The sequence below is a fragment of the Acipenser ruthenus genome, chromosome 43 (genome assembly GCF_902713425.1).
Source record: "Acipenser ruthenus chromosome 43, fAciRut3.2 maternal haplotype, whole genome shotgun sequence".
Lineage (NCBI taxonomy): Eukaryota > Metazoa > Chordata > Actinopteri > Acipenseriformes > Acipenseridae > Acipenser > Acipenser ruthenus.
Genome location: NC_081231.1, coordinates 5,966,110 through 5,983,021, shown reverse-complemented (window position 1 = coordinate 5,983,021; position 16,912 = coordinate 5,966,110). Strand labels below are relative to the sequence as shown.

At 43.1% G+C, this 16,912-nt stretch overlaps 1 protein-coding gene across 1 annotated transcript in view; it reads right to left on the bottom strand.

The window, feature by feature from the left end:
• LOC117414329 (butyrophilin subfamily 1 member A1-like) overlaps positions 1 to 16,134 on the bottom strand; it is a 34,841-nt gene extending 18,707 nt beyond the window's left edge. Inside the window, exons 1-4 of the mRNA XM_059011979.1 lie at positions 16,062 to 16,134; positions 15,451 to 15,798; positions 7,275 to 7,622; positions 6,461 to 6,808 (exon numbers count right to left, since the gene is read on the bottom strand). Of these exons, the coding sequence (XP_058867962.1) occupies positions 6,461 to 6,808; positions 7,275 to 7,622; positions 15,451 to 15,798; positions 16,062 to 16,134 (1,117 nt within the window). The remainder of the gene's footprint in view (positions 1 to 6,460; positions 6,809 to 7,274; positions 7,623 to 15,450; positions 15,799 to 16,061) is intronic.
• Positions 16,135 to 16,912: the final 778 nt, after the last annotated feature.

The window sequence follows — 16,912 nt, the reverse complement described above, 5'->3', positions numbered from 1 at the left end:
AACGCAGTTCTTCTGCTGGGGCTAGGCTCTGCTCTATCCCTGCCATTGAGTGATTCGCTGACTGCTGTGTGTGCAGTTGGGCGAAATATATATTAAATTATTATACTGTTGTTGTTGCATGTCTAATCGACCCTGTCACACAACCCCGAACGTGGTAAAGTGTGTGTCAGTGTTTATACAGCATGTCTGTGTATTTGTGATCACTGCTGGGTAGAGTAAACACAGTGAACATGGTAAAGTGTGGGTCACTGTTTATACAGCATGTCTGTGTATTTGTGATCACTGCTGGGTAGAGTAAACACAGTGAACATGGTAAAGTGTGGGTCACTGTTTATACAGCATGTCTGTGTATTTGTGATCACTGCTGGGTAAACACAGTGAACATGTTCATGTGTGTGGGTAGCTCTTTATGTGACTTTCTAGTGTAATTCTATCTGCAATTACTGCAGCATCATTGTAACTGTAATTGTAATTGAACACAGTAGCATTGCAATTGTAATTGTAATTTGAGCAAACAATGGTGCTGTAATTGTAGTTGTAAGTAGAACTGTAATTGACCGGAGGTCTGCTGCTGATAGAATGAGGTACATGGAGCTCTGGGTAGGGTGTATCAATTCATCACGTGTCGATGAATCACGATGCTTTCTTTACACAAGTCATCGTATTGTAATAGGTCTGTATCGTTTGTATCATGATACAAGACCAGAAAGCAGCACAGCTCATTGCAGATCACCAGATGGTTCATGAATGAAGAATAAGTGAGTCTATTGGCCCATCTGCATGTAAACACTTTGACTTTCACAGAAATCAAGAGAAACGCTTATCTGATTGGTACAGAACTCGAAATCAATGTTATTGAGCAGAAGACATTGATAATATCAGATTTTGGGGATATTAGGGGGTGTCTGTCATGAAACTCGGAATCAACATTATTGAGCAGAAGATATTGATAATATCATATTCTGGGGATACGGCTGTGTCTGTCTCTCTCGTTTGTTTTCACATATTTGGAGAACTGCTTGTCCGATTGTCATGAAACTCGGTATAACATTATTGAGCAGAAGATATGGAGAGGATCAGATTCTAGGGGTGTATAATCCCTATATATATATATATATATATATATATATATATATATATATATATATATATATATATATATATATATACAGTACTGTGCAAAAGTTTTAGGCAGATGTGAATAAATGCTGTAAAGTAAGAATGCTTTCAAAAATAGTCTTGTTAATAGATTATATTTATCAATTAACTAAATGCAAAGTGAGTGAACAGAAGAAAAATCTAAATCAAATCCATATTTGGTGTGACCACCCTTTGCCTTCAAAACAGCATCAAGCATCAATCCTCTAGGTACACTTGCACACAGTTTTTGAAGGAACTTGGCAGGTAGGTTGGCCCAAACATCTTGGAGAACTAACCACAGTTCTTCTGTGGATTTAGGCAGCCTCAGTTGCTTCTCTCTTTTCATGTAATCCCAGACAGACTTGATGATGTTGAGATCAGGGCTCTGTGGGGGCCATACCATCACTTCCAGGACTCCTTGTTCTTCTTTACGCTGAAGATAGTTCTTAATGACTTTCGCTGAATGTTTGGGGTCGTTGTCATGCTGCAGAATAAATTTGGGGCCAATCAGATGCCTCCCTGATGGTATTGCATGATGCATAAGTATCTGCCTGTGCTTCTCAGCATTGAGGAGACCATTAATTCTGACCAAATCCCCAACTCTATTTGCAGAAATGCAGCCCCAAACTTGCAAGGAACCTCCACCATGCTTCACTGTTGCCTGAGGACACTCATTCGTGTACGCTCTACAGCCCTTCGGCGAACAAACTGCCTTCTGCTACAGCCAAATATTTCAAATTTTGACTCATCAGTCCAGAGCACCTGCTGCCATTTTTCTGCACCCCAGTTCCTGTGTTTTCGTGCATAGTTGAGTCACTTGTCCTTGTTTCCACATCGGAGGTATGGCTTTTTGGCCGTAAGTCTTCCATGAAGGCCACTTCTGACCAGACTTCTCCGGACAGTAGATGGGTGTACCAGGGTCCCACTGTTTTCTGCCAGTTCTGAGCTGATGGCACTGCTGGATATCTTCCGATTGCGAAGGGAAGCAAGCATGATGTGTCTTTCATCTGCTGCAGTAAGTTTCCTTGGCCGACCACTGCGTCTACGGTCCTCAACGTTGCCCGTTTCTTTGTGCTTCTTCAAAAGAGCTTGGACAGCACATCTGGAAACCCCTGTCTGCCTTGAAATTTCTGCCTGGGAGAGACCTTGCTGATGCAGTATAACTACCTTGTGTCTTGTTGCTGTGCTCAGTCTTGCCATGGTGTATGACTTTTGACAGTAAACTGTCTTCAGCAACCTCACCTTGTTAGCTGAGTTTGGCTGTTCCTCACCCAGTTTTATTCCTCCTACACAGCTGTTTCTGTTTCTGTTTCAGTTAATGATTCTGTTTCAACCTACATATTGAATTGATGATCATTAGCACCTGTTTGGTATAATTGTTTAATCATACACCTGACTATATGCCTACAAAATCCCTGACTTTGTGCAAGTGTACCTAGAAGAATTGATGCTGTTTTGAAGGTAAAGGGTGGTCACACCAAATATGGATTTGATTTAGATTTTTCTTCTGTTCACTCACTTTGCATTTAGTTAATTGATAAATATAATCTATTAACATGTCTATTTTTGAAAGCATTCTTACTTTACAGCATTTTTTCACACCTGCCTAAAACTTTTGCACAGTACTGTATATATAAACAGGTATATTTAACAATCACCAGCGGTTTTAAATGCTCCAGTTTACTAAAATTTGTTTCTGGCAAGTACAAGAGAACAGCGTTTGACCACCTTCAACTTATCCTGAATTCTCAAGTGATTTCCACGTTTCTGAATATCACCCCTGCTCTGCGCATTTACCTATCCTTAATGTGCGATCATTCTTGTGCATGGGACTCATTAATGAACTGAGAGCCACCATGAACCAGGATCGCCTAAACAGCCTTGCCATCACGTCCTCGGAATGTGATATATTCCCAAAACTGGATTTTACTGACATTATTAGAGACTTTGCACAGATGAAATCGAAAAGATTAATTGGTTTACTTAGAACAGAGGTGATTCTGAAAATTTAAGTAACATGCTGTTTAGTTTTCAGATAGATTGTGGTGTTGAGCACTTACTAACATTTTAATATTCCTAACATTGTCTTTTAAAGGTTGTTTTCATATTAATCCAGTTATTAAAAGTTGTGTATTTAAGTCACTAGATGGCGCTGTGTAATGCCAAGTCTTTATAGCTAATTGTTTCATGAATGTATTGCACGTTTGGTATTTACGGTAAAACAATGGGAGTGGTTATTTGAATCTGGTCATGTCTATTTTTACTGTCATGATCATCATGACAGTAAAAATAGACATAATGAAGCGTTCTTACCTTTGTATAAGTTAGTGAATATCGGGATTTTCTTCCTATGCATCGGGACGCGGGACATTTGCTAGGAAATCGGGACTGCCCAGACCACATAGGGACTGTTGACATGTATGTCTTATGCATTGATCGATCTGAAACCTAGCATATACAATTAATTCAGGAAATTATATTCACATTGCGCAATTAATTAATATGATTGTGTGACAGAAATATGAGTTTTGGTTGTAAATCTCCCTCCCGGCGCTAAGCAGCGAAAGGGGAAGTCTTTGGACAGACTGGCTTGACAGTTATTTTCCTGGGACGGGAACTCGGTCAGTCTGGAAGAAGGCAAGAGACTGTTGCAGGAATGTATTGACCCGGAAGGTAAACTATGTAGCAGCTGCAGACAGTAAAGGCAGCTGCAATCATTTACCTAGGAGTCATACATAACGGCATAAAGGGGCAGTAGAATTGTAAATCTTTTCCTTCGCTTGGTTTCAGAGCACATACGGAACTGGAAGGACTGGGAGAGAATCCCCATTTGAACTGTGATAAAGTATTTGTGAGTGTTTTGTTTGTTTGTAGCACTGCTAGTAATTGTCTTTTGTTTTGTGAATTCACTTGCTTGTCATGTAACTTGTCATACAAGATGGCGGAATATTGACAGCTTTAGTTCCACAGGTAAAAATACATTAGTCTTCAAGTGAGTGTCCCGAATTCAAAAATACGACATATGTGCACATTTGAATTGTTTTTTTTAGATGTTTACTAATCAAAGGTAAATTATCAATTTACCTTTTTATTATCCGTTTATATTTTCTTAATGCGCTAAAACAGAAGTAACCGGTGCGTCGATCTCCAATAGGTCACAAATCATAAGCCCCTAGATCCACACGCTGAGAAAAAACGCCAAAGTCAAGTAAAAATCAACAGGTTGGATTTTATTTACCACAGGCTAACGTGTAGAAGACAAACTATACAAAAAGTCAAACACTGCCTGAAACATTTGCATGGTGTAAATGGTCAATTAATTAATAGGCTAAGCGCTTCTTTTGGTTGCGTCGCGGCGCTGTCTCCACTGTCTAATCAGCATACGATGCCATGCTTAATGAGAGGGTCGCTATGTTGAGCTAAGTTAATACAAAAATATGTTAGTATTATTGTGGGAGCGGATAACGTGTTATTATTTGTTTTGAAAATCATTATCATCATTTTCCTTCCGAGCTTTACACCAGGGGTGTATTGCCGGAGGATTATTGCTTGGTCGCCAGACGAGGATTTTTATAAAAATAAAAGATCCCTTTTCCAAATCAGATTACAGTTTCCATTTGTGATTATTCCTGCACTGCATCCCCTCTGCACCTGTTCTACTCAGCAGCCACTTTGCCACAGGCTGATTATTTTATTTTTATGTGCTTTGTTGTATTGCTTCAGTCTTTATTAAACAAAAAACATATCACTCTATGAGCTACAAGATGTATCGGTCAAATCTTTTGCTGCATAATCAGTAGCTATAAAACTGTGGTCAAGCAATATTATTGACATTTACACACAAAATGCAGATAGAAAGTACACACACACAAATATGCATAAACACATACTGTCATTATCTATGTTTAAATAGGCATGGTACTAAAGTTCATTATTTTTAGAATACTATCTAAATTCACATTTTAGGAAGTTAAATTTAAATGGAAATGGGGAGGGGAAGTTGTTTGACCTGGCTGAAGGATTTTCATCAGGGCTGTTAACTTCCTCACTGCTTGTCTCCGATACAGATTTATGACCTGTTTTCATTTATCAGATGATTCAGTTATCAGATTTAGCAGACTTGTTTTCATTTATCCACTTTCTAATATAACTCTAGATGGTAGAGGTTAAATTTACACTCACAAAATATTTACTTCGTTTTCTGTGAAACGTTCACTTCGCGCCACGTAAGACCCGCCCCCTGCTCTACTTTTTCAGTGTGCGTGTTGTACGGCGATTACGTAAATACACAGGGATCACTTACAATAAATACAAACTTGACTAAAAAACACTAAATGTTCTACAAATGAAACCCTAAAATTTGTTTTCGGTGGGGGGCGTTGCCACTTGCACCCGCGTGGGGGGAGGACTCCCATTCTCCCCTTGCCTTCTACTTTAAAATGAAAAGACTGACAGTTTTGGTTCCCATATCATAAGAAATACATTGAGACATTTGAACAGAGTACAGAGGAGAGCAACATGATTGATTCCAGGACTGAAGGGCATGTCATATGAAAATAGACTGAAAGAGATGAATCGGTATAGCCTAGAAAAACGGAGAGTCAGAAGCAAGATATTTAAAATTGTCAAGGGGGTTTAAGAAAGTAACTGCTGAGAATTATTTTTCACAGGTCACAGAGAACAGAACCAGGGGCCACAGGTGGAAAATGAAGAAGGGCATATTGAGAACAAAGGGGAAAGGGTGGTGAACCATTCAACCATTGGCTGCCAGACAGAGCTGTTAAAGCAGAGACTCTCGTGTCCTTCAAGAATAGACTGGATGTCTAGACTGGAAGACTGGAATAGTCATGAAAAATATTGTATACCCCTCTCTGTGACAACAATAAGACTTTTAGCTGGCCGCCTGGAGGAAGGGCAGTCCGTTTAGCCACGGATTCCCAGAGGTTTCATTTCCCCTACTAACCTGGTTAGAGTTTTTTTGTTTTTCCTAACCTAAGTGCAAACGGACCACGCTGGCACCAAAGCAAGCATAGGTGGGACAAATGGCCTTTTCTCATCCTGTACTAATCCCTACTTGACATTTTGAACTTTTTTGGTTTTTAAACTTCAATTGTATGCCTTTATTCTAGACGGATCTATTCTGGCCTCAGAGCTTATACTATCAGGTCCTATGATTGGCCTAGCTCCTCTGTACCTTATTTCTGTAATGATGTGGCCATAATTTATGTATATTATTCTATGTTGGGTCTAACTGGAGAATGATATAAACTTGGACAAAGTTCCTTCAATTTGTATTCCACACTTCTGTAGCAAACACTACCTGTAACTATCACTTCAGTCTGTCCTTCTTCATTCCATCTTCCATCATCAGTTAAGCAAGTATAGACGCCTCTATCCAAGGGCTGGATGTTTCTCAGATGCAGAGAGATATCACCCGTCTGCAGTGCAGAGGGAGAGAGAGCAGTGCGGTGCCAATAAAGTCTGTCCTGTTTGCTGACCTGATACTTTTGGTTCTGATATAAATGAACAGGCATGTCGACTCTCTCCTTGAACCACCTCACTTCCATGTCCACAGCACTGACTCTGGGTGAAATGTGACAGGGCAGGATGACATCATGACCAGGCTCAGCAATGACAGGCTGATCAGAGCCAACGACACGCCATCCACCTGAGAAAGAAAAGACAAGGTCAGGCAATAAAAAGTTTCTTAAAAACAGCATCTTAATAGATTAAATATTTGAAAGCTATTATAAGTAGGGTTGGTGCTCATCTTGTAAGTTATTTGAACTCAATGCTATACATCTATACAGAGACACTAAACACACTGAAAATGAAATATTGCATCTCAGTGGATCTGTCCTGTTGAATTATTGTCATGTTACAAATAGGAGGTTGTCTCTTCATCAGTTTCATTTCTACAGTCCCTCTCTAGACTCATCTATTCTGTCCTCAGAGCTTATACTATCAGGTCTTATGGTTGGTTTAACTCCTCTGTACCTTATTAGGTATTCATTTCTGTAATAAAGTAACTAGAATTGATGATATTATTATATGTGGGGTCTAACTAGAGAATTAGCTAATCTTAGATTAAAGTTCCTTCAATTTGTATCCCACACTTCTGTTTAAAACACTACCTGTAACTATCAGTTCAGTCTGTCCGTCTTCAGCCCATCTTCCATCATCAGCTGAGCAGGTATAGACGCCCCGGTCAGAGAGTCGTAGGTTTCTCAGATTTAGAGAGATATCACCTCTCTGCAGTGCAGAGGGAGAGAGAGCAGTGCGGCCCTGGTAGTCACTGTCCTGTCTGCTGAGCCGATCATTTTGGTTCTGATATAAATGAACAGGTCTATCGAATCTCTCCCTGAACCACCTCACTTCCATGTCCACAGCACTGACTCTGGGTGAAATGTGACAGGGCAGGATGACATCATCACCAGCCTCAGCAATGACAGGCTGATCAGAGCCAATGACAGCCCTTCCACCTGAGAAAAAAAAAAAAAAAACTGTTAGGCAATATGATGGTGAAAGTCCCATGCCATGTAAACAAAATAAAAGCTATAGCCTGGCTTAAGCCAATGTGGACACTTTTGTTTTTAAACAATGATTGTATACTGTGAACAGGCTGGCTGTAGGGGTGACGTCAGGCCAGAAAGAAACACACAGACAGGCAGTACTGGTGAGTGAAACTGAGATGCTGTGGCGCTCAGTGCATTTAATTACACACCCACACTATTTTCTTTTACGGTTTCTCCTTCTCTCTCCCCCGTTCTCCACTCTCGAACACACAACCCCGAGTGAGTGCTTCGTGCATCTATATATATAATTGTGCTGGGATTCAATTACCAATTAATTATTATCATGCTCACATATCAATACACTTAATTTGTGAAGTGATTTGTGCCACCCTCGTGTCTAAATACAATTATACATTTTAAACACTTGTGCTCATTACCCACATTATATCCTGTGTATCAACTACAATACACCAATATTAACACAACACACACAACACACAAATGCACACAGGGGCGGGGCACATTGCCATATATCCCCCCCTTGTGCGCAGCACACATGGCCTCAATGGCCTTCTCTCCCTTAGTCTCAAAGTTCCAGTCGTATGTCCGGCCCAGAAACAGGGGCAGCAATGGTCCACGGGGGCGGCCATGGTGGGACGTCCTCTTCGCAATCCAACACCCCTGGCTGGAGGAGCCAATCCTGGCATTGGAAATGCTGCTTTATCCCGTTGTACCCATGGCAGCGGAAAAACTGCCAGAGGCAATGCTGTCCGCAGACTTGCGGACAGCTCCCAGGCTGACTCATTCAGTCGAGGCAGTCCTGGCAGCGGAAAGGCTGTGGGGGCAGGTGGTCCCCCGACCTCCTCCTTCTTTGTATCCGGCAGCTCCCCCCCCCATGGGGCTCTGGCCACAGCACTTCCTGCAGCGACCCCAGGCAAGTTAGAGCTGGCGGCGACCCCCAGCAAAGCAGAGCCAGCGGCGACCCCCGGCGAAGGCAGCAGCGGACCCGAGAGGCGAACTCGGGAGGGGAGTCCCTGGCCACAGAGGCAGCAGCGGGAGAACCACTTCTCCTTCGTACCCTGTAACTGGTCGCTCCACGCGCAATGCGGAGCATCAGTCAACCTCAGGTGATGCGGAGCAGCAGGCAACCTTGGGCAAAGCGAGGCAGGCATCTTTGGGCGGTGCTGGATTCAGGACCAGTCGTAGTGCTGTGGTTGGCCACTGTGGCCCTCTTCTTGGTCGCTACGGCCGGGCTATTTTCTGCTGTGCTCCTCTCAGCAGACTATGAAATGGCTGCTGAGGAATGCCAGCATCACGTCCTGGTGAAGGGAGAGGCAGCTCCTGATCCTCTCCCCCTGGTGATGGTGGATGCAGAGGCAGCTCCGGCACCTCTCCTCGTGATGGTGACGGTGGGAAGTGATACCAGCAGGAATTCACCCTCTGCTGGTGGAAGTGGACCCAGCAAGCATTTACCCTCTGCTGTTGGAAGTGGACCCAGCAGGCATTAGGAGGCTGTGTGGTCCAGTGGTTAAAGAAAAAAAGGGCTTGTAACCAGGAGGTCCCCGGTTCAAATCCCACCTCAGCCACTGACTCATTGTGTGACCCTGAGCAAGTCACTTAACCTCCTTGTGCTCCGTCTTTCGGGTGAGACGTAATTGTAAGTGACTCTGCAGCTGATGCATAGTTCACACACCCTAGTCTGTGTAAGTCGCCTTGGATAAAGGCGTCTGCTAAATAAACAAATAATAATAATAATAATAATTCACCCTCTGCTGGTGGTGGGAGAGGCAGCTCCTGCTGCTCTCCCTCTGGTGGTGGAGGTGGGAGCAGCAAGCAGTCCTCCCATGGCGGTGGAGGCGGAACCAGTAGGTATTCACCATCTGCTGGTGGAGGTGGGAGCAGCAAGCCAAGAAAAGAAAATGACCCACCTTTTGTTTGTAAAAGTTTTTTATTGGTGATTACACCAGCACTGAATGGGGGGTGACAGTGCTGCTGCTGCTGCTGTAGAGAGATGCCATTTTGGCAGAGGGGCATAATATGATCTCTGGGTTACCGCAAGTCCTGTATAGAGGGTGCAGGTAAAATTAGTTTACTGTATGTCTTCTTATAGAAGGCAGACAGGGCTACCTAATTAAGGTAGGGGTTTTATGGGTTTTTGAAAGACCAAGTTTTAGATTTTGGATTTATTTTTGCTTTGCATTATAATTTTGAATTGTTTATTTGTTTACTATTATTTATTTGTATTTAAATTGAGAAGTTTAGTAGATATTAAAAAAAAACACCCAACTCTTGGTTGGTTCCAAGGGGAAGAGTTACCCAAATTCAGGTAAAAAGGGGGAGGTTGGAGAGAAGAGGAGCTCATTTATTAATTATTTTATTATTTGCTTATTTAGCAGACGCCTTTATCCAAGGCGACTTACAGAGACTAGGTTGTGTGAACTATGCATCAGCTGCAGAGTCACTTACAATTACGTCTCACCCGAAAGACGGAGCACAAGGAGGTTAAGTGACTAAGCTAAGGAAGAGAGAGGCTAGGGAAGTGTGTTCTTGCCCTGACTAAGTCTACATGCTGGTTTTGTTTAAAGAAGACATAATTCATCCTGCACTCAGAAGTTTTTTTTGGAGCTGTACATAGTTATATTTATTTACTTTAAAAGTTTTGATTTTGAGTTTTGTTTTATTCTATTTGCTTAAACAATAATAACAGATTTTAGGGTTGCAAACCTAACTTGTGTTCACATCCTGCTTTCCTGTATTGAACATCTACAAGACCACTTGGCTAACCTTACATGCCATTAAAAAAGAACTGTTTCTTAAAACAGCATCTTTAATACAATAAATGTTTGAAAGCTGGTTGGTGCTCTTCCTGTAAGTTATTTGAGCTCAATGCTATACATCCATACAGAGACACTAAACACACTGACAATTAAATATTTCATCTCAGTGGATCTGTCCTGTTGAATTGTGTTCATGTTAAAGCACACTCTGAGATCACAGGATTTGGGGCTGTTGGTTATTGCTAGGGTCAACAAAATCACCACAGGAGGAAGGGCTTTTTCATGCAGAGCCCCTGAATTATCAAATGCCCTTCTTTTTTCTCAGGGAAGTTGGGACTGCTACAGTTTATACTTTTTTTTAAATTTAGTCTTTGCCAAATATTTTATTATTTTCTCCCAATTTGGCATATCCAATTATTTTTAAGCTCAGCTCCCCGCTGACTCGAGAGGGGCGAAGACGAGCACACGCTGTCCTCCAAAGCGTGTGCCGTAAGCCGACTGCTTATTTACACACTGCAGACTCACCGTGCAGCCACCTCAGAGCTACAGCGTTAGAGGACAACGGAGCTCTGGGCTGCTTACAGGCAAAGCTGCAGGTGCTCAGCCAGTCTACAGGGCGACGCTCGGCCTGTTGTGTGCTGCCCCTTGGGAGCTCCCATCTATGGTTGGCAATAGAATAGCCTGGATTCGAACCTGCAACCTCCAGGCTATAAGGCGCATACTGCACTCCACGCGGAGAACCTTTACTGGAAAATTTCTGCTTTTTAACATTATTATTTTTTATATACTGTGTGGAAGGGTGGGGGTATTCACTGACATGGGAGACAGAAGATGTTATTTGCCAACACCGCACAGGTGCCCAGATTTATTTATTTTACTTATTTATTTTTTATTTAGTTTAGCCCGCAGAGGGCGCTGTTGTCCATGGTCTGGATACTGCCGACAGTAAACCAGGACCACAGGATTTCCAACACAGGTATCCCAATCCGTGCACCTTCAAGTGCTCAAAAATAATAATGAAAACAGAAGGCGAAAGAAAAAGGGAAAACACAGTAATAAAACTACAAACAAAAGTGCTGCTTATGCAGTGCCCCCACTGCCGCTAAGCCGGTCAGCACAGGTCTCCGTCCTACACTCAGTTGTGCCTATAGATTGGGGTTGGCCAGGGTTCCCTGTACTTCTACACACGTCCTCTTGGGTATGTATTTATTTATATTTCTCTGTAAAAATTAGTTGTTTTTTTATTAAAGGCTGCCCCCTCAGCCGGGCTCGCCTGCTCCTTGTTTCACGCTGGCCTCTTCTGCCAGCGACACTGTATTTCCCCCAACACGGCCACCCAAGTGCCCAACCAAGCCCAGTTCTTATGGGGCGAGCAGTTTCCCAAGGCCTGCCACTCAGCAACTCAAAGAGAGGGAAAGCACACACACACACACACTCTTCCCCACCTCTCTGTGTCATCGCCATGGCCGACAGGCGGATCACACGAGACTGCTGCCCTCTACCTGAAGTAATACGAATGTGCCAGACAGTCAGTCCAGATCTCCCCTGTTACATACGGTTTTTAAAATTTACTATTTAATATGTAGCAGTTGTGTGTGTGACATGCCTGGGGATCTTTAAACAAAGGTATTGTGTTGTATAAATGTAAATGCTTTTTATGTACTGTACAGTGCTTTGTGATACTTTGTATGAAAAACGCTATATAAATGTAATAAAAAAACAAATAGCAGGTTGTCTCTTCATCAATTTCATTTCTACAGTCCCTCTCTAGATGGATCTATTATGTCCTCAGAGCTTATACTAGCTAATACTACTCCAAGGGCCTCACATTGATCAGTGTTTCTTACGAAGTCAGTCAAGTCAGTCGAATGAAATCCAGCGACAGGAAGCAAACCACAGTTTGCAGGATATCAGCACCCCTGTCATAGACATGAGGAGGACTTGCATGGACACAGTTAGTGATGAACCTAATGATCCTTGTGAACCCGGTCAGACGAACCAGCATAAGAGAGAAAAGAACCTCAACGGGCACAAGCCTGGAGTTAAATGGCCAAGAGCTTGTGAGAAAACTGCATGGGATACAGTAAACACAGATCTCTGCTTTGCATGGAAAGGTTAAGTGGAACAGTTGAAAAGAAACTGGATAAATTTGGGGACATCATCTACACATATGGAAGTGAGAGGTATGGAATTGAAAAAAGGAAGGAAAAAAGTAAAATATTCCTGGAAAGTATAGACGGTAGCAGGAGACTGAACGCTTAGTTAGAGAAAGGAGACAGCTGAGGAAGCAATGGAGAAGAGCAGAACAAAGTCAGAAGGAGGGACTCAATCTCTTACAAAGGGTCATAAAAGATAAGCTTGCAACATTGCGCAGAGCTGAGCGCCTACGGAAACACTACAAAAAGAAGGAGCGTGTGAGAACTAACTTTTATAAAGACCCATTCAAATTTGTAAAGAAGTTATTCACCAGTGAGAAGAATGGCACAATAAAAGCATCTAAGTTTGAGCTGGAGAGATATTTGGATTTGCAATTTAGTTTTTCAACTTCAGAATTCAGCACTACATGGCAATGCCTAGAAGTTGGATTAATGGCAGGATGCACCATTTCTCCACTGGCTTTTACCATGGCAATGGAAGTAATCATTAGGGCATCAAAATGGGTAGTAGGAGGAGAGCGCTTGGCTTCTGGAATACGGCTACCACCAATTCGAGCATACATGGATGACATGACAACCATGACTACAACAGTAGCCTGCACTAATCGGTTATTGGGCAAATTAACCGATAAAACTGAATGGGCACGAATGCAATTCAAGCCCACTAAATCAAGGAGCATCTCTATAATTAAGGTAAAGTAGTAGATGAAAGGTTCTACATTAATGGTGAGGCAATAACAATGTCTGAGAAGCCAGTGAAGAGCCTTGGGAGATGGTACGACGGGGATCTAAAGGACACGGTTCATGTGGGAGAAGTTAGACAACAAGCAGTGGAAGGGTTGAAGAGCATAGACAGCAGCGCTTTACCAGGTAAACTAAAACTCTGGTGCTTTCAGTTTGGTCTACTGCCGAGGCTGCTGTGGCCACTGACTGTGTACGAGGTTTCTTTGACAACAGTAGAGAAATGGAAACTTTAATCAATTCATACATCAGGAAATGGTTGGGAGTTCCACGCTGCCTCAGCACAGTGGGACTTTATGGTAAAGGAATACTGCAGCTACCAGTCTCCGCTCTAACCGAGGAGTTTAAGTGCGCCAAGGTCCAACTGGAAGTGACATTAGTAGAGTCACGCTACAAATTACGTAAGGGAGGCAGCACCTGTGTTGAAAACTAGAAGAAAGTTGGTGGCAAAGAAAGCCATGGAAGATGTAAAGGCTGCCCTTCGAATTGGTGATATCATGGGGCAAGTTCAGCATGGAAGAGGGGGTCTTGTTCTCAGTTCAGCTCTTCCTACATGGCACAAGGCAGCCCCAGCTCAAAGGAGGAAGCTGGTAGTCAACGAGGTGCAAAAGCAGGAGGAGAGGATGAGGTGTATAAAGGCCGTTTCCCAGGCCAAGCAGGGAGAATGGATGAGATGGGAGAGTGTGGAACAATGTAAGATTGGCTGGCAAGACCTATGGTCAATGGAACAGAGCAGGATCAGTTTCCTCATCAGGTCAACATATGATGTTCTCCCATCACCACAGAACCTAAACCTCTGGGTAGGAGAGGATCCGTCATGTCCTTTGTGTTCATCACCTGCAACATTAAGGCACATTTTGACAGGATGTAAGGTGGCTCTTAGCCAAGGACGGTTTACTTGGCGCCATGACCAGGTGCTGCGATGTTTGGCCTTAGCATTGGAAGACAAGCGTAACACGACCAATAACTTGCCACCTGTTCCATCAAAACATTACACACAAAAGACAACATTCCTCCGCCCAGGAGAGCAACCACCAAGAAAAGGTGTTAAAACCAATCCTCGCCCAGGACAACTGGAAGCTGCTAGAGACTGGAAAATGCTGGCAGATGTTGGTCAACGGCTTATTTTTCGACCTGAGATTTCCACCACTAACCTTCGACCAGATATTGTCTTGTGGTCTGGATCAGCACTTCTTGTTCACCTGGTAGAGTTAACAGTGCCATGGGAGGATGCTGTAGATGAGGCATATAAGAGGAAGAAACTGCGGTATGCTCAACTAGCCACTGAAGCAGAACAGCGAGGATGGAGAGTCCGGGTTTACCTAGTGGAGGCGGGTTGTTGAGGATTTGTGGCACACTCTACAACCAGGTTTCTCAGAGACATCTGATTCAGTGGCCAAGAGTTGCGCCGCACAGTGAAGAACTTATCTGAAGCAGCAGAGAGGAGCAGCAACTGGCTGTGGTTGAGACGGAAAGATTCTGGTTGGGGATCTCAAGCAGAATAGAAAGATAGAAATTCTGATGTGCAGGTAAGTAAGCTGGGTTGAGCTGAGTGGGGGATGGAGTCGGATGATGCTGGGACGCCAGAATCACCGTCGTGGGCTAGTCAACGAAACACCGAGGATGGAAGGTGCCCACTTGAAGACCCCAGAGATGTACCCTACTTAGCTCAATCCAGACGGTTGTCATGCTGATGCGCTGGGGAGGCCGCACTGTGGTTGATCCCCGGAGCCAGCATCGCAGCCGTTGTGTGTGCTGATGCGCCAGGGAGGTAAAATAAGATGATCCCAGGAGACAGCATGACACTTCAGCCATTAACACCAGACAGAAGGATATCTACATCATCATATAGAAGGAAGCGCAAATGGATGGAGACATATGGATCACATTAGTTTACTGTAAAGCTACGTCTTAGTTGGTGCTTATCTTGGCGAGAGCCGAGTTCAAATCAACATTAAGTTTTAACATCTACTCTCATGGAAATCATGTACATTATTAGGTATTCATTTCTATAATAAAGTGACCAGAATTGGTGATGTTATTCTATGTGGGTTAACTGGAGAATTATCTAATCTTAAAGTTCCTCCAATTTGAATCCCACACTTCTGTTTAAAACACTACCTGTAACTATCAGTTCAGTCTGTCCGTCTTCAGCCCATCTTCCATCATCAGCTGAGCAGGTATAGACGCCCCGGTCAGAGAGTCGTAGGTTTCTCAAATTTAGAGAGATATCGCCTGTCTGCAGTGCAGAGGGAGAGAGAGAAGTGCGGCCCTGGTAGTCACTGTCCTGTCTGCTGAGCCGATCATTTTGGTTCTGATATAAATGAACAGGTCTGTCGAATCTCTCCCTGAACCACCTCACTTCCATGTCCACAGCACTGATTCTGGGTGAAATGTGACAGGGCAGGATGACATCATATCCAGCCTCAGCAATGACAGTCTGATCAGAGCCAACGACAGTCCATCCACCTGAGAAAGAAAAGACAAGGTCAGGCAATAAAAAGTTTCTCAAAAGAAAGCATTTAATAGAATAAATATTTGAAAGATTTTATAAGTAGGGTTGGTGCTCCACCTGTAAGTTATTTGAGCTCAATGCTATATATCTATACAGAGACACTAAACACACTGAAAATGAAATATTGCATCTCAGTGGATCTGTCCTGTTGAAATATATTCAGGGTAGCATTAGGGATGTGTCTCTTCATCAGTTTCATTTCTACAGTCCCTCTCACCTCTCTGTGTAGAAACAGCTGGTAGCAAACTCAAGACAATGAGACAGGTCCTCCCAAGAAATCTCATCTTCATTCTCCTAGAAAATAACAATAAAGATCTCTTAGTTAAAGCTGAGTGACACAACTAGATGTGCACACTGTGACCCACTGAGCTAACACAATGTAGGATCAGCACAGGCAAGTTCTGTACAGCACTGCACTCCCAGAGCAGACTGCTACATACATACAGAGTCAGACAGGCACATTCTGTACAGCACTGCACTCCCAGAGCAGACTGCTACATACAGAGTCAGACAGGCACTCCACACACTGATAAAGGAAGCTAATAAAAACTGAGGTGCAATACAATGTATATGAACCAGATAATAATGTATATGTTGTGACAGACAGAGAACGCCAGAATAGAGCAGTATTGAGACACAGGGTGTGCACTACACTCTACAGTAATAGAGCAGTATTGAGACACAGGGTGTACACTACACTCTACAGTAATAGAGCAGTATTGAGACACAGGGTGTGCACTACACTCTACAGTAATAGAGCAGTATTGAGACACAGGGTGTGCGCTACACTCTACAGTAGTAGAGCAGTATTGAAACACAGGGTGTGCGCTACACTCTACAGTAATAGAGCAGTATTGAGACACAGGGTGTGCACTACACTCTACAGTAATAGAGCAGTATTGAGACACAGGGTGCGCACTACACTCTACAGTAATAGAGCAGTATTGAGACACAGGGTGTGCACTACACTCTACAGTAATAGAGCAGTATTGAGACACAGGGTGTGCACTACACTCTACAGTAATAGAGCAGTATTGAGACACAGGGTACGCACTACACTCTACAGTA